The sequence below is a fragment of the Python bivittatus genome, unplaced genomic scaffold (assembly GCF_059951505.1).
Source record: "Python bivittatus isolate LINGU-HERP-01145 unplaced genomic scaffold, Pbiv_v1 ctg000810_np1212, whole genome shotgun sequence".
Classification (NCBI taxonomy): Eukaryota; Metazoa; Chordata; class Lepidosauria; order Squamata; family Pythonidae; genus Python; species Python bivittatus.
In genome coordinates this window covers 493059-517777 of record NW_028277111.1, presented here as the reverse complement: position 1 = coordinate 517777, position 24719 = coordinate 493059, and the positions used below count along the sequence as shown (strand labels likewise).

Sequence of the window (24719 nt, the reverse complement as noted above, 5' to 3'; positions counted from 1 at the left end):
TAACAGGATAGCAATGGATCTCTTCCAAAAGCCGATCCGTTCAGCCCAAATTGTATTTATTTACTTGGCAGTTTTCCTAGCCTGCCCCAATCTGGAGACAGCTTAACAAAGTAAGAACATCAAACAGCATTAAGAATCACACACCAAGAGGGAGACTGCAAAAAATTCAACTTTGGTTGAAAGTTCAGCATAATAAAAGTTTTACAGACTGTTTTATGAAAGGCTAGGAGAGAGGGGGCTACGTGAGCCTCGGGGGCTAGGGAGTCCCAAAGCCTGGAAGCCTTAGAAACAGAGAAGCAGGGTTGTCCGCAGGAGAGGGGTCAAAAAAGTCAAAATGGCTACTGTATCAGTTCAATCAAAGTCCTACCTGGTAGTCCCACGGGCAATATTTATCAATGGAACGATGAAAACAAAAGGCAGTTTCTAGTTCTTGCCATTTTAACAAAGTGGGTCGCCAGAAAGTTTGGCATGCTTTTTAATTGGTTTAATAAAGATACGCTTTCTCGCTATAGTGATATAAGCATCAATTAGCACTGGAGACTACTGCTATAATATTTTTTCTGCAAAGCAGCAGTATGACAAGGTATTGACAATGTCTTGTGCGGTGAACCTCTTACAAACTAGGAGGGAATGAGCCATGGAAAATTCATAATAACCCCCCCCCAAACAAATATTTTCTGCTCGAAACGCATGACAGCTTGGCACAAAACCCCTCCGTTACGTCCGACGGCATTTTTTTAAAAAATGGACACTCTATCCCAAACAGAAAAACAATGGAATATCAGAGCCCCGCCCGATTGGCAGGCAGCTCTGCCCACTAGGTGTTATTGCCACACCCACTGGAGCCCATGCTCCACAGCCACCCAAGGGCTGCCCACTGTCTCACTATATCACTTCTCCAGGGTTTCTAGGAAGGGAGTTGAATCCAAGAATCCAAGGAATCCTTTTTTATCTGCCTGAATCTTCAAGATTATAATGATTTCATGAGCTCTAGGTTGTCCTTTTGGAAGTCAACCAGCTTCCCTCCACTACCCCTTCTAAACATTTACTGGCCACGTGGCTATCTAGATCACAAACGCAGATTCACAGTTCACACCAATGCTGTTCATAGCTGCGAGGGATTTAGGGTGGGTCAACCATCTCTATGGTGGGTTTAAGGACAGACTCATTTCCCCCTCTAGAAATGCCAATAGGGGAATTTTTGGATCATTCTTGACTCATGTATATAAAATCAAAAGCGATGTGCTTTGGGTGCATTCCTGTCTGCGGTCCTAATTCTTCATGGCTGCGTGGAACGAAGAGCTGCAGACAGTCTTGCCTTGATTAATCTCATAAAAGGACTAACCAAGTCACTGCAATACAGAGAGCGCTCTCCAACCAGGCAGGTTGCTCATCGGCCAAACCCTCAACAAGGCAGTCAGCAAACCAAGATCCTTTTAAACATGCTGCTTCCCTCCAAGAAAAAAAAATGGCACGGATAGCAGATGTACGAGCAAGGTTGGCTATGGGGAACCTGCAGGTTCTGATGGAGGGTATCTCTGAATAACAGGCTGGCAGCAAATAATAAGAACTAGGAACACACAAGACCTCAGTCGAGTATTTCTCAGCGTTGGCAACTTTAAGGCGTGTGGACTTCAACTCCCAGAATTCCCTAGCCAGCAAGGCTGGCTGGGGAATTCTGGGAGTTGAAGTCCACACGCCTTAAAGTTGCCAACGCTGAGAAATACTGCCTTAGTGAAATCAATAGGTCCAATCCATCTGTCCAGGATTTTTGACTACTTAGATTGGTAGCGCCAAACACCTTCTCTAGGTAAAGCAGGTAGACTGCTACTGAACTACAGTCCCTTCAGGACTATTGTATTTTCACAATAACCCTGTGAGGCAGTTCAGACTGTGATATACCTGAGGGAGGATTTGAATCTGGGTTTTTGCAACTACAGTGAGTCAACTGAGGGCCCATTGTTGCAGGAGCTCGCGGTCTCCTTTTTCTGCAGCACATAGACACTGCTCAAATCATAGTTGCTGAAAATCTGGTGGGGGGGGGGAGTTTGCTCTTTTGAATCAGGGAAGACCAAGACCCAGAGGGAAATCGAAAATAACCTGAAAAAAGCATAAGCTTTTTTTCCAAATTCCTCCCAGAGTCACGGGAACTCGGGTGGCATATAAATTGAATAAATTATCAATATTAACTCCATTCCTCAGGCCCTGCTCATTTCAGTGACATGAAGCCACCCCTTGCACATCAGTGCCCCAATCCTTGCAACCCTCGTGCAACCCCGGCAGTTCTTAAACACCCATTTAAATTCTTTTTGAATTCTAGGGCTTGACAGCTGAGACAGACAAGCATGTCATGAATTAAATTTGCTTCCCATAGGTTAGCTTTCTGCTTGCAAAGACTCTCCGCTCCCTTGGAGATGCTTTAAACCAGATGTTTTCAGACTTGTTCAGGCTGCAGAACTTGTTACTGTAGTTAAAAAAAAAGTCCCAGAACCCCTGATCAAGAAGCAAAGCTTTAATGATTAAAAAATTGGCTGTATTCAAGTGAAAATTTCCCCCCTTAGTCTCCTACAGAACCCCATCAAATTATCACAGAAATGTAGGGTTCCACAGAACCATTTGAAAAACTTTGCTTCAAAGCAGTGTTTGTCAACCTTGGCAACTTTAAGTTGTGTGGACTTCAACTCCCAGAATTCCCCAGCCAGGTGGGGAATTCTGGGAGTTGAAGTCCACACATCTTAAAGTTGCCAAGGTTGACAAACACTGCTTTAAAGCAAGAGAATCCCCCTCTTGTAAATGTTCTGAAGTAGTATTGTCCAAAAAAGGTGTACTATCCACATTTTTTTAAAAAAAATCCTCATAATTAACAGTGGATTCACATGTGTGTGAAGTCCTTATGTGGTTTGTTCAGGCTTAAGTGGGTTCATAAAACTCTTAACCAAGTTAAAAGCCTAGCAGTTGCTTTCACAGAACTGGTCAAGCTAGGTTTATTTTAACTGGTGGGGGGAGGCAATGTGACCTAGTGGGCTGCTGGAACCTAGAAAAATTAGTTAATTCAGTCAAGAGGTTCACACTGTTTAATTCAGGAAACCATGGTTATGCAAAACAGCACACACAACCAAGTGTATACTATCCAGTAAACCACAAAGAATAGCCTTTTAGTGTTAAGCGCAAAGCCAACCTCTGTGTAAGTGTGTGCAAATGTGTGCAAGGGTGGGCACACATACACGCACCCACTGATTTTTAAACCACCAAAGAGCCCCCCCCAGGCAATTTCGAAGGGAGTGCAACCCACAGAGAGTCTCCCACTATTTCAAGACAAACGTCCCCAGAGCCCACAATATCTTTGCACGAAGCCCCCATGACAGGAGGGGCGAAGGCTGAGAAAGCCAGGACGACATTACAAGGAAGAAGGATTCCTCCTCCGAGAAGGAGAGCAGCCGAAACCAGCCCAACCCAAAACCTCGGACTGGAAATCTGGTTTTGGGGGGGGGGTCGCCTTCTGCAGCCGCCTCAAGCCCATCCGCAGGGAGGCGCGCGCCCCAAATCGCGCGCGCCCCCGCAGCCTCCCCTGCTTAATTTCCAGGGTCAGTTTCCCGCCCGTTCCGTCCCTTATTTACCTCTGGCATTGTCAACCCCGCTTTGCAACCTGGGGTCCCTTCGCCCCCCGCCCCAAACCACCTCCTCCCCCTCCCCCTCGCGCCAGCCCCTCACCTGCCTCCGCTCCGCTCCGCAGCCGCCCGCAAAGCTAAACTCAAACCCAGCTTGCCCGAGACAGACAGGAAGTGCCGAATTTATTTATGGGATCCCGTTCTTCCCCCCGTCCCCCCACCCCACTCCGAAATCTCCTGCCCCTCTAGCCACGGCAGCTTGATGGTTTCCACCCTTTAGCGAGCGGGCGGCGCGCGCTGCGCTCGGCGGAGGAACCCGGGAAGGGAGGGGGCCTTCCCGCTCAAGGAGGGGCGCGCGACGCCCCCCGGGGGCACGCTGGGCCGCCTGGGGCCCCCACCCCCAAAGTCGGGAGGCTCGGTCGAAAAGCTACAGTTCGTGGCATCGGAATTAGGGCCACCCAGGGAAAACGCACGCTGACGGCTGGCACGCTCGATGAAGTTCAGGTTCACAGTGGAACAGTCATCTGGGGTTCTGCCGCGGGCTTCCGGGGCCACAGCTGGCTTGGGGGGGGCTCAGTGGGTGCACCCCCCCGATTTAGAAAAGCGACCTGCCTGTGCACACTCCCTTCAGCAGACGACTCTGAAGGCGTTCCCGCATCTTTTAACTTTGGACTTCCTCTTCTGCAAAGCTTACATTTTCCAGGTCCTTCCCCCCCCCATCTTTTCTTTTCTTCCCTCTGAATGAATACTTTTCATTAATATTGTTGCGCGTTTTTGTAGTTTCCTCCTGTTAGTTAGTACAAGAACACTATATATAGGAAAAAACGTAAGAACCTCCAACCACCCCTCCTCCCCAAAATTAAGACTTTTCGAGCACCCATTCCTGATGCAAAAACAGAAGTCCCAAAAGGTTACCCCCATCTCCAGAAGCCACCTAAGCCCGCCCACTCTGGCTTTGACTCCAAGCCATAAACCATGATTTTGAAACCACAGTGGCTGGGATTGTTTATGCAACACTAAGCTACAATTAAACCATGTTAGGATTTCTAAACCTAGCTTAAAGCAAGTTAGTCTTTTTTAAGCTGCCAAAAAAAATCTTTGTTACAGCTAAGCTACTCTGGGAAGTCTTTTATGACTGGAAAACAGACAAGTATGGGGAAACAGGAGTGGGTGAAGAAGCTATCTTTCTGCTAGCATTGTATTTTCTTCCTAATCAGCAAAACAGCTGTTTCAGGCAAATTCTTCCTTGTTTCCCCCCAAACTGGCATGTTGAGATACACCTCCTGAGAACATGGAGGTCCTCAAGTATGCAGAAAGGCTATTTAGTGATATTTATTTATTCAATTATTCCTAAGCTGACTTCCAGGAAATCAGTATCCTTGCCAAGGGTCCAAAGTTCCAATTAAAATCACCATAGCCAAACTGAAAAGGACTGATTCAGGAACACCAGCATTTCATAACAAGAACCCATTTTAATTTTTTAAAAATCTTTTTCCTGCAAATGTGCAAGGATGACCCTGCACCCATTTCCTGAGAGGGACATATACAGACACAATTGATGGGGAGCCCCGACTGAATCACTCCGACTTGGATAACTGAGTCTGAGATACCGAAATTGAAAGGCATATTACCTTTCTGATAAATTGGACTACAACACCCAGAAGACTTTGCACAGCTAGCAGCTGGGGATTCTGGGACCTGCATTCCAATCTATTTGGAGCAGTGTTTCTCAACCTTGACAACTTTAAGATGGGTGGACTTCAACTCCCAGAATTCCCCAGCCAGCTATGCTATGCTGGCTGGGGAATTCTGGGAGTTGAAGTCCACCCATCTTAAAACTCCCAGGTTGAGAAACACTCATTTGGAGGGTGTCAAGTTGAACGTATAAGTGAGCCTTCAGAACTGCAGAAATACAAGTGGTACCTCGGGTAACGAATGCCTCTGTTAACAAACTTTTCGGGTTACGACCAGCTCCAGCCGCACAAATTTACCTCGGTTTGCGAACTCCGCCTTGGGGTACGAACAGGATACGCGGCCATTTTCCCTCCCGTGATATGGTCCGCGGCCATTTTCCTCCCCTGACACGTGGTCCGCGGCCATTTTCCACCCGACACGTGGTCTGCAGCCATTTTTCCGCCCCTGACACGTGGTCCGCGGCCATTTTTCCGCCCCTGACACGTGGTCCGTGGCCATTTTCCGCCCCTGACACGTGGTCCGCAGCCATTTTTCCGCTCCTGACACGTGGTCCACAGCCATTTTTCCGCCCCTGACACGTGGTCCGCGGCCATTTTTCCGCCCCTGACACGTGGTCCGCAGCCATTTTTCCGCTCCTGACACGTGGTCCACAGCCATTTTTCCGCCCCTGACACGTGGTCCGCGGCCATTTTTCCGCCCCTGACACGTGGTCGTAGGGAGGGGGACTCTCCCTCCAAGCAATAGCCGCCTCCCTGTCCTCCACGTCAGAACGGATTAACGGTAATTACATTGAACCTTACGGGGAAATTTGCTTCGGGTCGTGACCAATTCGGGTCGCGACCACAGTCACGGAATGGATTAAATTCGTAACCCAAGGTTCCACTGTATTTAGCTGAAAGCAGCTCTCTAAAATATGCCTGACTGATTTGATTTTTTGATTTGATTTGAACCGTCTATGGGCGCAACCAGAGGGCCCCATTAAAATGCTCTCCTCCGTTCCCTTGAAGAGGCAGAAAACTACCCTAGCTTAAATTAAACTGCCCTCCTTGCCAATTGCCCTCTTTTAATGCAGGACTAGTTAAGGACAGCAATCGGTGGATCCCCCTGGCTTGGTTTCCCTCCCACCGGTATATCACCTGCTCACAGGAAAAATAACAAACGGCAGCTTTTCTTAATGTGTGGCGGGACCTGAAGGAGCAAGGGTAGGCAGGTTTTAGGTGTTTTAGCCACTGTTTGGGTTAATATTACCCAAACAACAGCTGGCTGGTACAGAGGTGCTGCACCTCTGGACCCGGCAGTCCGGCTATTTCGGAGCGCAGGTCTGGTGCTCTTCTGAAAGAGCGCTAAACCCGTGTCCCAAAATCTCCTGGCTGGCAGTCACAGGGATAGTAAAGTGGTGCAATGTAAAGAACGAAGGTGCAATCAATAGCAAGCAATCTCCCTCTTTGACTAGCGCTGCAAGGGAAGGACAGAGTGGCAGGGAGCCATGCCTGGCCAGCAACATCTGGAAGGAGCCCAAGAATGAACGCAAATGGCCCTGCCCTCCCCCCACCATAAAAACAGGCAAAAGTACAGCCGCACAAAACCCCTTGTGGCAGAAGCGGCTGAAAACCCATTATGCCCTCCTTGGTGGTGGATCCACCGAGAACATTCAGCTGTCAGAGCTGGACTCCCTTTTGTGGGGAAATTGACTTTTTGCTCCATGCAGCCCTGGTGCCCTGTGCAGGACAGAAGAGCACCGCTCCTTGTGCTGGCAGACACATCTGTGGAAAGCCAGATGTGCCCCAGTCAACAAGGCCACGGAGGAAGAGCTTGAAGCTCTTTCATTACCTACTAGCAACACACTGCAGCGAAGGCCAGCGCAGGAGAGTTTTGCCCCCTCTCACGAAATACTCAGACTCGAGACAGGCCAGGAAATCCTTGGCTTTACAAGAACTTCAGGACAGATTTAAAAAAAATAGTGGCGGAAAAATTGCACTAGAACAATTAATCTATGGAGCTGCTTGCTTCCAGACGCGGCAATGGGAGCCCAGGGAAGATCATTCTCTTCCAGCCTAAGAGAGGCACACCAAATCATCTTTCTAGGATAACGGCTGCAACAACCATGAAAAATGGAGCTTCCAGACTCAGGAGCAGTGTATCTCCCAACAGCCATTTCACTGCTGGGGAACTGATTTTTTTAAAGGCTGTCTTCTTGCCGTTTGAGTTTTTGCAAGCCTAGGGCTGGCCCATCAGTGAAATCAGAGGCTGGGATGGGCCAGCCCTCCGATTTTCTTTTAGGTCGCCCTTACAAGCCGGATTAGAAAACGAGCCAGCCCGTCTCAGGAAGCCTCCGCAGAATCCGAGGCTTTGGTCAACGTGACAAAAGCCGCCTCGCCATGACATCATGCCGGCCCCGCCCCTTTCGAATCTCCGCGGACTGTCGCGAATCACGGACCAAAGGGACGCCGCTCGCATCTCGACGCTCCGATGCCGTTTCTGTCATTTGTCCCCCACCCGACGCTTCTACGCCGTCTTTTTACGCCTCCCCAGCACCTGGATGGCGAGGTGTACTATGCTTGAACATGGAGGTTCAACGTTCCATAGGAAGGTTAGGCTCTGCAAGGGCCAGTTGTTGTACACTCGCCTGGGTCTCAACCAGGAGAGAGCTAAGCAGGTATATTTGAATCTTTTTTTTAAATACAGTGGTATCTCGGTTCACGAATTTAATTCGTTCCACGATTCTGGTCGCCAACCGAATCAAATTTTCCCATAAGGTTCAATGTAAACACGCTTAATCCGTTCTGAACCATATGTTTTTTTTTTAAACCACAAAAATATGACACAAAGTACAGTACAGTACAGTATGAAGAGGGGGAACACTAACCTTGCTTGAGGCGACTTCGGGGAGATCTCCTTCAGGGGTTTCCTCACTTCTTTGTCTCTTAGCGGCAGGCTCAGTTTTGATGAAAAATCTGTCTAATGTCACTTTTATTTTCCTGCGCTGCATAACCCTCCGGAAATGAGAGACCACGTTATCGTCCACCAGATTCAACACTCTGTTTGTCACAGTTCTGTTGGGGTGGTGCTTCTCAAAGAAATCCTGGCACTCATTCCATTTCTCCATGATGGACTTTAGCACATCACTGCTCACCTCCTCCCCGTCCTCCTCTTCCTCAGTGGAATGCTCCTCGCCACGCGCTTTCTGCTGCTCACTCTGGAGCTCAGCAAGTTCTTCCGTGGTCAGCTCCTCCTTATGGTCCTCAACAAGCTCCTCTATGTCTGCACCATCGACGTCCAGACCCATGCTCTTGCACATGGACACAATCTCCTCCACTACCTCTGCATCAGACCCTTCAAAGTCACGTTCAGTGACACATTCTGGCCACAGTTTCCTCCAGGCTGAGTTTAAGGTTCGGCACGTGACATCTTCCCAGGCTTTGGCAATGAGGTCGATGCAGTGGAGGACACTGAAATGTTTCTTCCAGACTTCTTTCAGAGTCAAGGACGTCTCTTCAGTGACATTGGAACACCTGGTGAAGAGCGCCTTTGTGTACAGCTTCTTGAAGCTGCAGATCACTTGCTGGTCCATGGGCTGCAGAAGAGGTGTCGTGTTGGGGGGGAGGAACTTGACCTTTATGAAGTCATACTCGGGGTCCATGTCATCCACCAAGGCTGGAGGGTGTGCTGGGGCATTGTCCATCAGGAGAAGGCACCTTTCAGGCAGCTGGTTGTCAGAAAGATATTTTTTAACGGTGGGTGCGAACACCTCGTGCAGCCATTCCATGAACAACTGCCTTGTGACCCAAGCTCTCACGTTGGCCCTCCACATGACAGGCAGTCTGGCCTTGTTCACACTGTGTTCCTTGAACGCACGAGGGGTCTGGGAATGGTACACCAGTAGCGGCTTAATCTTCAGGTCGCCGCTTGCATTCGCACACAGCAAAAGGGTCAATCTGTCCTTCATGGGCTTGTGCCCTGGCAGTGCCTTTTCCTTCCTCCTATAGGTTCTCTCTGGCATCTTCTTCCAGAAGAGCCCTGTTTCATCGCAGTTGAACACTTGCTGAGCGATGTATCCTTCTGCCTTCATGAATTGCTCAAATTCTGTCTTGTAGGCTTCTGCAGCACCCTTGTCAGAACTGGGAGCCTCACCATATCTTGTCACACTGTGGATGCCACTTCTCTTGCGGAATTTATCAAACCAGCCTCTGCTGGCTTTAAATTCTTCACTTGCTGTGCTTGTAGAGGGTTTTTTTTGCAGTAAATCACTGTGCAATTTCCTGGCTTTTTCGCAGATCATAGCTTCACTAACACTATCACCTGCCAACTGTTTCTCATTCAGCCACACTAACAGCAGCTTTTCCACCTCTTCCAGCACTTGTGTCCTCTGCTTGGTTAGCATCGTCACTCCTTTTGCCACGTCGGCTCCTTTGATGGCCTCTTTATTCTTCAAAATAGTCGAGATTGTCGACTTCGGCATCTGGTACTCCGAGGCCAGATCAGTCACACGAATGCCACACTCGTGCTTTTCTACAATTTCCTTCTTCAATTCGATCGTTAGCATTTTCTTCAAAGCCTTCTTCTTGCCATTCTGGCTCTGCACTTTGTCACCTTCATGATCACTCTGCACGTTCTTTTTACCACCATGCTTGCTCTGCACTTTCTTGGGAGCCATGCTGGATGTACTGGCTGTGCTAAAAAGCACCCCAAAAAGCTTCACAGGAAGTGTCTGCCTGCGACCGCGATCTCGCCTAGAGGAAGCCACGACCACGTGTCAGAGCAGGGGAAAGGGCCGTGGGTCGCGTTCGTCACCCGACGCGGAGTTCGCGAACGGAAGCAGAATTCTGCGAACGCTGCTCTTCGCGAGCCGCACTGGCCGTGAACAGAAGCGTTCGTGATCCGAGGTGTGCACTGTGTTATTTACTCAAGGACGGTTTCCCTTTAACCGCCCCCCCAACTCCCCCTTCCTGAATGCCTGATTCTTTCTCCGATCTCACTCTTTTTCCCTGAAATGTTCAAATGGGACTTACCCTTCCGCCCTGCCGCTTCCAGCGCACGCGCAGCGAAGTGAAAAAAAACAACCACCCCAAACTCTAAAAGTTTTATCCAAAGGAGCTACAGGAAAAGGAACGCAGGAGGAGGAGGAAGAAGAGAGACAAGTCTGCATTTCTCGATCCGCTCTAGGCTGCCAAGCTCTGTGCCTTTAACCCTTTCAGCTTTCCAGAGAGTCGCACGGGCAGGACTGGGAACGGATTCCCGAGCCAGAAAAACAATCTCAGGCCCTGGATCCTTAGCTGGGAGTTAATTTGCGGAAGCCAGCAGCCGGAAAAGCATTGTCGAGCTGGGGCTGAAAGCAACGCGGAAGCAAAACACCTGTCTTTGCAATCATGATTCCGTTTTGGAATCCGTTTGCCTAGAGATCAAAACTGGAGTTAAGCCTTTGCCGCAGCCGTAACCACAAGAGTGCCCAGAACCGGTTTTAAACTGGTTTTGAGGAAGTACGTTTAGACTGGATCCATGGGCGAGGGACTTTCCAGTGGTGCACGTGACCATGAATATGTGCATGTAACGTTGCTCAGTTACACATGCTCAAATGTCCGGTGCATTAATCTGCTAAATGAATCATGAATCTAGTGACTGTATGAAAGGAGACTTCTAAGCTTCGAGGACAGTGTTCTCAACCTTAGCAACTTTAAGGTGTGTGGACTTCAACTCCCAGAATTCCCCAGCCAGCACTGCTGGCTGGGGAATTCTGGGAGTTGAAGTCCACACATCTTACAATTGCCAAGGTTGAGAACATTGTTCTAGCGTGTGAGCTTTGAGCTGCACTATTGAAACTCCATAACAGTGTGCGTCAAATCATTTTATTTGTGTAAATGCAGCCAAATCTCTGTGGTCTTGTTCAAAAGTGAACGAACAACAGCACAACACACTCAAAGCTGCTAATCAAAGTAGAATTCAAGAAGGTGGTCAGAGAAACGACAACAAACACTTTTTCGAAAGGCTGGAAATCTTACATGGAGTTTTCGCTGAAAGAAGAAAAACAGGATATGATGATTTATGGGTTTGGGGATTCAAATGAGGTGGACTAAGCGAGGGGCTGAAGGGATTTGTAAAACATCTAAGCGGGAGGCAGAATGATAAGATTGTAATTATCTGTTGAAGAGAAGGTTGGAAGTAATTCCATATATTTTATTTCATAACTTTAGTTTTCTTTTTTCTTTCTTTAGATTTGTCTTTTACTTGATGTAAAATTCTCAGTGAATATAAATAAAAAGAAAGAAGGGGGGTCCGCAGGAAATGGTCAAAAAAGTCAAGATGGCGCTCACAACGGTGCAATCCAAACTCTACCCATTTTTACGTGTGTAACCTTTTCGATGATACCCTGGAACACCCTGGAGAAGTAAAATTACAGAGTGAAGTTGATGACTCTTCCAAAAAATGGAAAATATTCGTCAGCCAAGAGTCTGAATTCCTATCTACCAAACATCGTCTAGAACAGTGTTTCTCAACTTGGGAACTTTAAGATGTGTGGACTTCAGAATATTTTACATTATTTTATGTATGTCTGTTTGAAAACGTATCAGTATTTGGCTTTTGGGGGAAACAAAAGAGTCTGAATTCCAATGTGATGGAGGTAAGGAACTTCATTACCCTCTCATTTTTCTAGCCTTCCTATACCTGATTTGACTGCTCCGCTGGGCACTGGAAAAGTGCCAATGAATTGAAGCTCCCTATCCTCCCTGTGGGCTTTTAATGCTAGCTGCTTGGAAGAAAACACACGAGGACAACGTTGCATTGTGGCTATAATCTCAAGGACGTGACAGATCCGGTTATGAAAAGCAGGAGATGCCACAAACAGCACGCCACCCTTCGCCAACATATGTAAATTAGAGGGGGAATCCCGTATTACCAGCACTGTGCGCTGCAAACTGAAGAACTGACTAATAATAGCTATTGTCGTTTTAGTTGTGGGTGAGCCAACCATGGTTTAGCAACAGAGCTTGTTCAAAGGCCAGGACCCTGCCATCACAGGGAAGGGAGAGGAAAGCAGAGGATTAAAAGAGTTACGCAGAGGAAAGCCCCATTCAGAATGCTGTGTGGCTTCAGGATGGAATCCAGTTTACACTTGGGAGTCAGCTCGCTTAGAATCAGTAGGAGCAAGGTGGATAAGATCATTCGTGGAAGTCATGGGGGCTATCAGCCTTGATGGCTGCGGGGCTGCCTCTGAAGCTGGGAGACCAGTGGGCTTCCTCGTGGGGTTGGTGGGCCACTGGGAGAAGAGACGGCCCCCTTCTGTTGAAGGGGGTTCTATTTTTTTTCTTTTCTTTTCTTTTGGTTGGGTTTCAGTTTTTTCCTGAAGTGCAAAAATTGTTTTAATTGTGTATTTTTAGTGTATTTAATGTATTTGAGTATATTAGGTGTTTGGGTAATTTTTTCTTGTAATCTGTAATTTTTTTTTAAGTGCCCAGTGCAGCTAGTCTGATGTTGGCTTAGTGTGTTGTATAAACCAGGCCATTGTGGCTCATTTAATAATCCATGCTTTAAAAAAATAGTGTTATGATCCATGCACCCTGCCCTACTTTTAATAATGGTTTGAGAAACAAAAGGCCCCACATCATGCAGGACAGATCTAAATGGTATAGTTTGCACAGCAAATTCCCTGCTGATGTCCACCTGAATAATAATAATAATAATAATAATAATAATAATAATAATAATATAGCAGCAGCAGCAGCTGCTGTCGCCACTGCCAGTTTGGTGTAGTGGTTAAGGCACCAGACTAGAAACCCAGAGACCCTGAGTTCTAGTCCCCCCTTAGACATGAAGCCAGCTGGGTGACCTTGGGCCGGTCACACCGTCTCAGCCCTGGGAAGGAGGCAATGGCAAACCATTTCCGAAATCTTGCCAAGAAAACTGCGGAGACTTGTCCAGGCGGTTGCCAGGAGTCAACACTGACTCGAAGGGACCGCAAAAAAGAGGGGGGAGAATTGTCTGCCTGGGGAGTTTTAGAATAAAGCCATTCAATGGGCATTAGGGTGATGGTAGGGTTTGGTTAAGCACAAAATAATAACAACCACCACCACCAAGGGAATGCCATGGCTTGCACAGTCCTGATCTTTGTAGATATAGACACATCACGGCATCTGAGTATCTCTTTCAAGGCCTTCATGGTTGCTGTGAGAAGTACTAGTCTGTAGAGCTCCATATGTTAAAACATCTAGACATCAGAATAGTTTTTTCCCTTGTGCCATTGCTCTGTTAAATACTATATGATTTGATATGTACTGGACAGTGGCTTCTTCTTTTGGAAAAGTTATTTTACTGGGCAGTGTTATTGTTACTGTTTATTAATTTTCTGTTGTTATCCAAACGCACCGTCGATCTTGGTGTTCGTCACCGAAGACAAATTCCTTGTGTATGTTTTATACTTGGTCATTAAAGTATTTGTATTGTATTGTATATTTCTTGACTGCTTGTTCCTTTACTCTTGAGGGTTGATCTTAAAAGGCAGAAGCTATCAATATCACTTCAATATCTTCACTGTCAATTCTAAGGCTGGTTGTTCCACCTGTTGTCATTCGTCACATTACATTCATGCACTGTACGAATATGTTCCAAGTGGCAAAATGCAGGCATCTCCTCTCCCCACCATCCCCCTCCCCCAGCCAGACCCTGATTTAATACTTGGAGCCTCCCAGTACAGGGCACTTCTAGCAAGGCAGGCTGGCATTTTGATGGTCAGGGAATCCCAGAAAGGGGGTTCCGGCTTTTGTGGAGATGAGAAGTTAACCGGGCCTCCTGGCCGTGCTAACTAGGTTCACTCCTGGTGCTATTCTTGCTTGAAACGGGTGATCTTTCTCCTTGCAAGGAGTTAAATGCACAGACCTGGAGTGCCTCAAGCAGCTTGCAGATTGGCACCCTCAGCGGGGCCATCTTCTGATTTGCCTCGGATGTCTTTCTGTCTTGCACAGCCCTTTCTCCAGGTTGCAGTGTCAGAGCTGCAAGCAGAGGAGGAGTTAAAGTAACCCCAGATCCAGGCTGCCAACCTTTCATTGCCTGCTTCAGCTGCACTTATAAAAGATCTTAATCTGCAGCGATGTGTTCAACTCCTCTGCCAGGAAAATCTCTTGTGATTACTTCTGCTGTTGGGCATAGGAGCAGACCAGGATGGCAACTGTCCAGAAGGGGGGAAGCTACCCTTGCAGCCCTCTCCTGAGATTGTAAAAGAATACAGGTAATTCTCAGGTTGCGACAGCAATTGGGACCAGAATTTCCGTCGCTAAGCGATGCGTTCATAAAGCAAGAAGTCACATGACTGCATCACTTAGCGATGGCAATCCTGGCAGTCCTGGTTGCTGTCATAACTCCAGGACTGTGCGGGTCATTAACTGAGGACCTCACGTGACCTCGATGTGGGAAGAGCCGGGAGTCCCAGGCAAGCAGGCCGGCAGGCGAGAGCTGCAGGCAGGCGGGTGGGTGCTGCAGGCAGGTGCTATGGAGCACGGGTGGGTGCACAGGTGCCATAGGCAGGTGCCATGGGCAAGTGCTTTGGAGTGTGGGCATGTGCTGCAGGTGTGTGCTGCAGGCTGGCAAACAAAAAAGCAGCAGGAGCAGGAGCAACTTGCAACCTCCTGCTGGCTTTCCTGTTGACTTAGCTTCTGGGAAGCCAGCAGGGAAGGTCACAAATGGCAATCTCATGACGTGGGACACTGCAACCATCATGAGTGCGAGCCGGTTGCCAAGTGCCCGAATTGCAGGGACACTGGGACGACTATAACTTTGTGGACTGGTTGTAAGTCCCCTCATTCAGTGCTGTCGTAACTTTGAACAAACGAATGGTCATAAATATGAGGATTTTTCATCCTATTCATTGTAACTGCCAATGGTCGCTGTAAGAGGCAGTCGCTAAACGAGGACTGCCTGTAGTTATAGTGGTAAGATTTTACAAAATAAGCGGGCATCCTCAATTTTATTTATTTATTTATTTATTTTTAAAGAATGGTTATGCTTTAAATAATAAATCCTCTCCGTCATGCGTTCTTTTGAACCATAACTAATCAGATCAAACCCAGACTCAGTAAGGACACAGTAAGTACCAGAAAGTTACTTTGTTTTTGCATTTCCCTTCAGTAGCTGGGAGTCATTTACTCTATAAAACCAGGATTGCTTACCAAAGGGAATTGTAAAGGTGTTCAATATTTTATAAACTAATACCCCTCTCATTCATTCATTCATTCATTCATTCATTCATTCATTCATTCATTCATTCATCATATTTATGTAGCTGCCAATCTCACAGAAAGTGACTCTAGGCAGTGGACAATAAAAACCATCATAAAATCAAAATGTTAAAACAAATACAATTAAAAACATCAACAATATTATTAATAGCAAGACAGTAGAGGAGATGGATGTTAAAAGCAATGCAGCCATTGCTTTTACTGTTGCCATTCTATCTCCATCTACGCCTCCTCTACTGTGTACAAAGGGTAAGGAACTAACTTGGTTTTTAAAAGTGATGGTCGACAAATTCCTCCAATCCGAACTCTTTCAAAAACCAAGTTAGTTCCTTAGTTTTCATACGCAGTAGAGCTATAGGGAATTTCTACCCCTTATGAAATGGAATTCTTTCAAAACAAGCTCCTCAGAACAGTTTTAGGTGTGCCCAATGGTACTCCGATCCCCTTTCTCTCTGCAGAAACTGGTACATACCCAATTTTTATTTTTATTTATATTTCAAATTCAGACACTGCCCATCTCACAAGGAAATTAAAGCTAGAATAGTTGTAAGGGCATTTAAAGACTGCGCTAGACTCCTAGAACTACCTGATCCCCAACTTGTTAAGCAGTGCCTCCTGGAGCAAATGAATTTCTCCACTGCTTACCTGGCTGTTGTGTTGTCCTGACACTGGGGGAGGGGTGAAAAGGGAGGGGAAGCAGGCATAGAGGGGCCTGCAATCTGCCCGGGGAAGCTGTTCCCCCGGGCAAGCGCTCAGACCAAGAAGGGATAGCTCCTGGGTCCAACAAGGTGACATTACTTGATAGAGGGGACCCAGACCATGGTTTCCCAGTCATATCTGGTGGGGCATGTTATGGATTTTTGCAGGTAAGGAGCACAACACAGAGGAGAACCGTGTTTATTGCAATGATCCTTGGGTGCCTCCTTTACAAGAAAGAGGGACCCTGAACGATGGGAAAGCAAAGATTTTTATTGAGGATTGCAAGGCGGGAAACCCTCGCAATCTGATTGGCTGGCCAGTTTGGGGAAGCTAGGCAGGTCCTTGTCAGTGCACCTGGGGTGAGTTCCATTGTTAGGCAAAAGGGGCCTTTCAGGAGGACAGCAGAGCTGGGAAGTCCATTGTGAAGGGACGGAATGTTGAGACAATGGGGGGCGTGTCCTTGATTGGGGATGGAATGTTGGCGGTTCTCAGCTGTTGCAGTTCCCTTCCTGGGGCTGCCCTGGGGCTGGGCTTCAGTTGGTGAGGGGGCTGCTTGAAAGCAGCTCTCTAAAATATGCCTGATTGATTTGATTTTTTGATTTGATTTGAACCGTCTATGGGCACAACCAGAGGGCCCCATTAAAATGCTCTCCTCCGTTCCCTTGAAGAGGCAGAAAACTACCCTAGCTTAAATTAAACTGCCCTCCTTGCCAATTGCCCTCTTTTAATGCAGGACTAGTTAAGGACAGCAATCGGTGGATCCCCCTGGCTTGGTTTCCCTCCCACCCGTATATCACCTGCTCACAGGAAAAATAACAAACGGCAGCTTTTCTTAATGTGTGGCGGGACCTGAAGGAGCAAGGGTAGGCAGGTTTTAGGTGTTTTAGCCACTGTTTGGGTTAATATTACCCAAACAACAGCTGGCTGGTACAGAGGTGCTGCACCTCTGGACCCGGCAGTCCAGCTATTTCGGAGCACAGGTCTGGTGCTCTTCTGAAAGAGCGCTAAACCCGTGTCCCAAAATCTCCTGGCTGGCAGTCACAGGGATAGTAAAGTGGTGCAGAGTAAAGAACGAAGGTGCAATCAATAGCAAGCAATCTCCCTCTTTGACTAGCGCTGCAAGGGAAGGACAGAGTGGCAGGGAGCCATGCCTGGCCAGCAACATCTGGAAGGAGCCCAAGAATGAACACAAATGGCCCTCCCCTCCCCCCACCATAAAAACAGGCAAAAGTACAGCCGCACAAAACCCCTTGTGGCAGAAGCGGCCGAAAACCCATTATGCCCTCCTTGGTGGTGGATCCACCAAGAACATTCAGCTGCCAGAGCTGGACTCCCTTTTGTGGGGAAATTGACTTTTTGCTCCATGCAGCCCTGGTGCCCTGTGCAGGACAGAAGAGCACCGCTCCTTGTGCTGGCAGACACATCTGTGGAAAGCCAGATGTGCCCCAGTCAACAAGGCCACGGAGGAAGAGCTTGAAGCTCTTGCATTACCTACTAGCAACACACTGCAGCGAAGGCCAGCGCAGGAGAGTTTTGCCCCCTCTCACGAAATACTCAGACTCGAGACAGGCCAGGAAATCCTTGGCTTTACAAGAACTTCAGGACAGATTTAAAAAAAATAGTGGCGGAAAAATTGCACTAGAACAAGTAATCTATGGAGCTGCTTGCTTCCAGACGCGGCAATGGGAGCCCAGGGAAGATCATTCTCTTCCAGCCTAAGAGAGGCACACCAAATCATCTTTCTAGGATAACGGCTGCAACAACCATGAAAAATGGAGCTTCCAGACTCAGGAGCAGTGTATCTCCCAACAGCCATTTCACTGCTGGGGAACTGATTTTTTTAAAGGCTGTCTTCTTGCCGTTTGAGTTTTTGCAAGCCTAGGGCTGGCCCATCAGTGAAATCAGAGGCTGGGATGGGCCGGCCCTCCGATTGTCTTTTAGGTCGCCCTTACAAGCCGGATTAGAAAACGAGCCAGCCCGTCTCAGGAAGCCTCCGCAGAATCCGAGGCTTTGGTCAACGTGACAAAAGCCGCCTCGCCATGACATCATGCCGGCCCCGCCCCTTTCGAATCTCCGCGGACTGTCGCGAATCACGGACCAAAGGGACGCCGCTCGCATCTCGACGCCCCGATGCCGTTTCTGTCATTTGTCCCCCACCCGACGCTTCTACGCCGTCTTTTTACGCCTCCCCAGCACCTGGATGGCGAGGTGTACTATGCTTGAACATGGAGGTTCAACGTTCCATAGGAAGGTTAGGCTCTGCAAGGGCCAGTTGTTGTACACTCGCCTGGGTCTCAACCAGGAGAGAGCTAAGCAGGTATATTTGAATCTTTTTTTTAAATACAGTGGTATCTCGGTTCACGAATTTAATTCGTTCCACGATTCTGGTCGCCAACCGAATCAAATTTTCCCATAAGGTTCAATGTAAACACGCTTAATCCGTTCTGAACCATATGTTTTTTTTTTAAACCACAAAAATATGACACAAAGTACAGTACAGTACAGTATGAAGAGGGGGAACACTAACCTTGCTTGAGGCGACTTCGGGGAGATCTCCTTCAGGGGTTTCCTCACTTCTTTGTCTCTTAGCGGCAGGCTCAGTTTTGATGAAAAATCTGTCTAATGTCACTTTTATTTTCCTGCGCTGCATAACCCTCCGGAAATGAGAGACCACGTTATCGTCCACCAGATTCAACACTCTGTTTGTCACAGTTCTGTTGGGGTGGTGCTTCTCAAAGAAATCCTGGCACTCATTCCATTTCTCCATGATGGACTTTAGCACATCACTGCTCACCTCCTCCCCGTCCTCCTCTTCCTCAGTGGAATGCTCCTCGCCACGCGCTTTCTGCTGCTCACTCTGGAGCTCAGCAAGTTCTTCCGTGGTCAGCTCCTCCTTATGGTCCTCAACAAGCTCCTCTATGTCTGCACCATCGACGTCCAGACCCATGCTCTTGCACATGGACACAATCTCCTCCACTACCTCTGCATCAGACCCTTCAAAGTCACGTTCAGTGACACATTCTGGCCACAGTTTCCTCCAGGCTGAGTTTAAGGTTCGGCACGTGACATCTTCCCAGGCTTTGGCAATGAGGTCAATGCAGTGGAGGACACTGAAATGTTTCTTCCAGACTTCTTTCAGAGTCAAGGACGTCTCTTCAGTGACATTGGAACACCTGGTGAAGAGCGCCTTTGTGTACAGCTTCTTGAAGCTGCAGATCACTTGCTGGTCCATGGGCTGCAGAAGAGGTGTCGTGTTGGGGGGGAGGAACTTGACCTTTATGAAGTCATACTCGGGGTCCATGTCATCCACCAAGGCTGGAGGGTGTGCTGGGGCATTGTCCATCAGGAGAAGGCACCTTTCAGGCAGCTGGTTGTCAGAAAGATATTTTTTAACGGTGGGTGCGAACACCTCGTGCAGCCATTCCATGAACAACTGCCTTGTGACCCAAGCTCTCACGTTGGCCCTCCACATGACAGGCAGTCTGGCCTTGTTCACATTGTGTTCCTTGAACGCACGAGGGGTCTGGGAATGGTACACCAGTAGCGGCTTAATCTTCAGGTCGCCGCTTGCATTCGCACACAGCAAAAGGGTCAATCTGTCCTTCACGGGCTTGTGCCCTGGCAGTGCCTTTTCCTCCTGTGTGATATAGGTTCTCTCTGGCATCTTCTTCCAGAAGAGCCCTGTTTCATCGCAGTTGAACACTTGCTGAGCGATGTATCCTTCCGCCTTCATGAATTGCTCAAATTCTGTCTTGTAGGCTTCTGCAGCACCCTTGTCAGAACTGGGAGCCTCACCATATCTTGTCACACTGTGGATGCCACTTCTCTTGCGGAATTTATCAAACCAGCCTCTGCTGGCTTTAAATTCTTCACTTGCTGTGCTTGTAGAGGGTTTTTTTTGCAGTAAATCACTGTGCAATTTCCTGGCTTTTTCACAGATCATAGCTTCACTAACACTATCACCTGCCAGCTGTTTCTCATTCAGCCACACTAACAGCAGCTTTTCCACCTCTTCCAGCACTTGTGTCCTCTGCTTGGTTAGCATCGTCACTCCTTTTGCCACGTCGGCTCCTTTGATGGCCTCTTTATTCTTCAAAATAGTCGAGATTGTCGACTTCGGCATCTGGTACTCCGAGGCCAGATCAGTCACACGAATGCCACACTCGTGCTTTTCTACAATTTCCTTCTTCAATTCAATGGTTATTTTCTTCAAAGCCTTCTTCTTGCCATTCTGGCTCTGCACTTTGTCACCTTCATGATCACTCTGCACGTTCTTTTTACCACCATGCTTGCTCTGCACTTTCTTGGGAGCCATGCTGGATGTACTGGCTGTGCTAAAAAGCACCCCAAAAAGCTTCACAGGAAGTGTCTGCCTGCGACCGCGATCTCGCCTAGAGGAAGCCACGACCACGTGTCAGAGCAGGGGAAAGGGCCGTGGGTCGCGTTCGTCACCCGACGCGGAGTTCGCGAACGGAAGCAGAATTCTGCGAACGCTGCTCTTCGCGAGCCGCACTGGCCGTGAACAGAAGCGTTCGTGATCCGAGGTGTGCACTGTGTTATTTACTCAAGGACGGTTTCCCTTTAACCGCCCCCCCAACTCCCCCTTCCTGAATGCCTGATTCTTTCTCCGATCTCACTCTTTTTCCCTGAAATGTTCAAATGGGACTTACCCTTCCGCCCTGCCGCTTCCAGCGCACGCGCAGCGAAGTGAAAAAAACAACCACCCCAAACTCTAAAAGTTTTATCCAAAGGAGCTACAGGAAAAGGAACGCAGGAGGAGGAGGAAGAAGAGAGACAAGTCTGCATTTCTCGATCCGCTCTAGGCTGCCAAGCTCTGTGCCTTTAACCCTTTCAGCTTTCCAGAGAGTCGCACGGGCAGGACTGGGAACGGATTCCCGAGCCAGAAAAACAATCTCAGGCCCTGGATCCTTAGCTGGGAGTTAATTTGCGGAAGCCAGCAGCCGGAAAAGCATTGTCGAGCTGGGGCTGAAAGCAACGCGGAAGCAAAACACCTGTCTTTGCAATCATGATTCCGTTTTGGAATCCGTTTGCCTAGAGATCAAAACTGGAGTTAAGCCTTTGCCGCAGCCGTAACCACAAGAGTGCCCAGAACCGGTTTTAAACTGGTTTTGAGGAAGTACGTTTAGACTGGATCCATGGGCGAGGGACTTTCCAGTGGTGCACGTGACCATGAATATGTGCATGTAACGTTGCTCAGTTACACATGCTCAAATGTCCGGTGCATTAATCTGCTAAATGAATCATGAATCTAGTGACTGTATGAAAGGAGACTTCTAAGCTTCGAGGACAGTGTTCTCAACCTTAGCAACTTTAAGGTGTGTGGACTTCAACTCCCAGAATTCCCCAGCCAGCACTGCTGGCTGGGGAATTCTGGGAGTTGAAGTCCACACATCTTACAATTGCCAAGGTTGAGAACATTGTTCTAGCGTGTGAGCTTTGAGCTGCACTATTGAAACTCCATAACAGTGTGCGTCAAATCATTTTATTTGTGTAAACGTAGCCAAATCTCTGGTTCTGCACTGAACCTGGTCCTTCAGGTTCCCCAACAGTGCCCCCATCGCCACTGTAGCTGAGTCCACCCCCCTTGCTGCTGGTCCTCCTCTTCTCTCACCTTCCACCTTTCCCAGCATTAGACCTCCTCTAGACAGCTAGTTCTTAGTGAAATGTTAATTAAAATGTTGACCAGCATAGCCCCCAGAGATATTCTTGTGGCCCTTCACATTATGTAAGTCAAAGTGGGGTCACTTATGTTTGTTTCTCTCTGGGGATGGTCATTCAACCAGATAGAATCAATCAATTAGCCCATATTTCACCATGTTATTAATTAGGATTTTATTGTTTCCAATATTATTCTTCAATTTTTACTTGAAATGTGGCAAACAGTATTTTGTAGCTATGTGGGTAGATGAAGACAAAATTAATTATTTTGATGGACCAAGTAAAGTCTTTAACACTGAAGTCTTCCAGGTTTACATTTGCTGTGGAAAGGAATACTAAAAGACAGTCCTTTAAAATATTCCTTTCTTGGCAGTTTGCAAATATTTAAACAGTATTTTTAAAAATAGTATGATGGTGTTACACACGCTGCTCCCAGGTTTGGTTTATGGTCACTCACTCACACACTCACAGCCTGTTGAGGCACGTGGATCTTGTCAGCCCCCTTTGCTTTCCACTTGGGTTTTCCAGATAGACATGCAGCCCTGGTCAACAGCAGGGAAATAATTGGGGATACACACAAATCACTTCCAACCGAACACTGAGGCACAAGAGGTTCTTTGTAATACACAGAGATCCAGTGAATTTAAAGTAACAGCAAAACTTTACTGGTTGCAAGGTACATTTGCTCTTTCTCCTACACACACACACACACACACACACACACACACACACACACGGTCTTCCACACTTACCCACGTCCTTCGCTGCCAGGCACTAGCTAGAGGGATGGAAGCCGCCAAGTCTGGATGACTCAGATGACTAAGGTGACTCTGAGTGGGCGGGCTTTGGGACCCTTTTATCACCAAAACTCCTTGCTGGGTTGATTTACAAGTTGATGGGATTGGGATGAGGGCTTCCATGTGCTCAGGCCCAATTTCCTCTTTCTGGTTCAGGTCCTTTGTTTTTTCCTTAATGAGTTGCTTCCTTCTTATCTACCTCCTTGAAGGGATCTCATAGATAAGATTCCTGGCTTTTGTCCTCTCTGCTTACGTGCCTGCTTCATCTTTAGGTTATGGCAGCTTCAGCCTAGTCTCACAATGGCTTCTTATACATTTAGAAATGAGTGCTATTTTCATTTTTTGTATAATCTTCCCTCACTATCCCTTCCTCCTCTTGTGTCTTGTTTCTCAACCTTGGCAACATGAAGATGTGGGGACTTCAACTCCCAGAATTCCCGAGCCAGCAGAGATCTGAAAGATGTGCCTGGAAGCAGTGCCAGGTAGAAGAAACCTTTGAAGGAAACAAGAAACCTTTGGAGCAGCAGATTTACCGTGCAGTAATTCCACTAGATGGGTGTGCCTAGCTTTAAAAATCAGGTGGAGACTGTGTTTGAGTGGGAAACCGGAAAAATTGGAAGAGGGAGTCCTATTTACATTGGCTTGAGTAGCCCAAGGAAAGGTGAGATAAATCCAGCAAATAAATAAAAGAGAATGGGCTAGAGGAAACTCATGAGATGCAGAAACAATCAGTTTTGTTTGCATTGACTCAGCCATGGAATTGTTAGATTTTTAGCACTGGCAGGAGAAAGAATGTGAAAAATAATTGTGAACCATAATCACTCTTACTTTTGAATACTACATTGGTGATAGAGCCCGCGATGGGCATAGGAAATGTTCTCAGCGGTGACGGAGAAAGGCTTTTGTTTGAAATACGGGAGAACTTCTGCCAGTCGGAAAGTGCAATGCTGAATGAAATGGGTCTGCTCGCTGCCTCACTTGTACTATAAAACATGAACAGCCAAAGCGTTTAATCTAGATTAATCATGGCAGCCCCAGCAAATCCTCAAAAGGTCCCAAGTTGGAAATGGCTGAAATAAAGCTACAGTATTACAATACCTGGGGAGTTATTTTCGATCCTTTTCCTACAATCTCAGGCCTAGATCAGAGAGTGTTGATACCATACAAGGGCACAGATAGAGCATCTCTGTATTAGAAGCTCCATGTAGCAGATTTTGGCTGGGATGAGTCCTTGTCCAAATCTTCTCCCCTACCCGCCTCTCTTCAAGCCCAGAGACCCACAAGTAGGGCTTGCTAAAAACCTAACCGGGTAACAGAGCCCCACCCTTTCCATCTCCAAGCAGCTGTGAATTATCTGCCCGCAACCTAATTGTTGTACTGACCCTCCTGCCTTCAATTCTCAGATGTTCTGCGCGGAGCTCTCCATGGTCCTGACTTCCTCTGTCAACAGAACAACGGACCTCAAGGGCTGAACAGCCAATGCATTTTACAGGTCCTGAACTAAATTTCAGGCGAACGAAGAAAGATCAGTTCAGGGCAAGTTATCAAAGTTCACAAGACACACTGATCCAGCCTACTTCCTTACACAGTGTAATGAGGTTCTTCCAGCAGAAGGTGTGCATTCACAAATAGGGCTGAGAAGAATGCTTGAAAATACTATGTTTTAAAGCTAACAACAAAGATCTTTGCACTTGCCCCACATAAGAGAGATAAAATCAGCCAATAATCTTGGGGCCATCTTAAACAAGAGCCTCAATCTTCCAAAAGAGGGGAAAAAAGACAAGGCTATTACTTGCTGGCCCCTGTGAAGAAGACCATTCATGGAGCCAAATTTGAAATTATTCCAGGGATTCAATTGCACTGGAGAAACAAATGCCTTCTACATGGTTTTACTGGCAATAAAAGGACTCCTTCAGTTAAGCTCAACTCTTGGTGAATGCAGGCACTCATCCATGCTGCTTTATTGGCAGTTAGGAAGTGATTAGTCACTGCCTTCTTTGGGAATATTTCTTTGACTT

The 24719-nt window shown here is 47.5% G+C and overlaps 1 protein-coding gene across 1 annotated transcript in view; it reads right to left on the bottom strand.

Annotated features, from left to right (window-relative positions):
• Positions 1-10610, bottom strand: part of LOC103055957 (uncharacterized) — a 42439-nt gene extending 31829 nt beyond the window's left edge. Inside the window, exons 1-2 of the mRNA XM_088129331.1 lie at positions 10313-10610; positions 8170-10033 (exon numbers count right to left, since the gene is read on the bottom strand). Coding sequence (XP_087985457.1) covers positions 8170-10033; positions 10313-10449 — 2001 coding nt within the window. The 5' untranslated portion in view covers positions 10450-10610. The remainder of the gene's footprint in view (positions 1-8169; positions 10034-10312) is intronic.
• Between the last annotated feature and the right edge of the window lie 14109 nt (positions 10611-24719).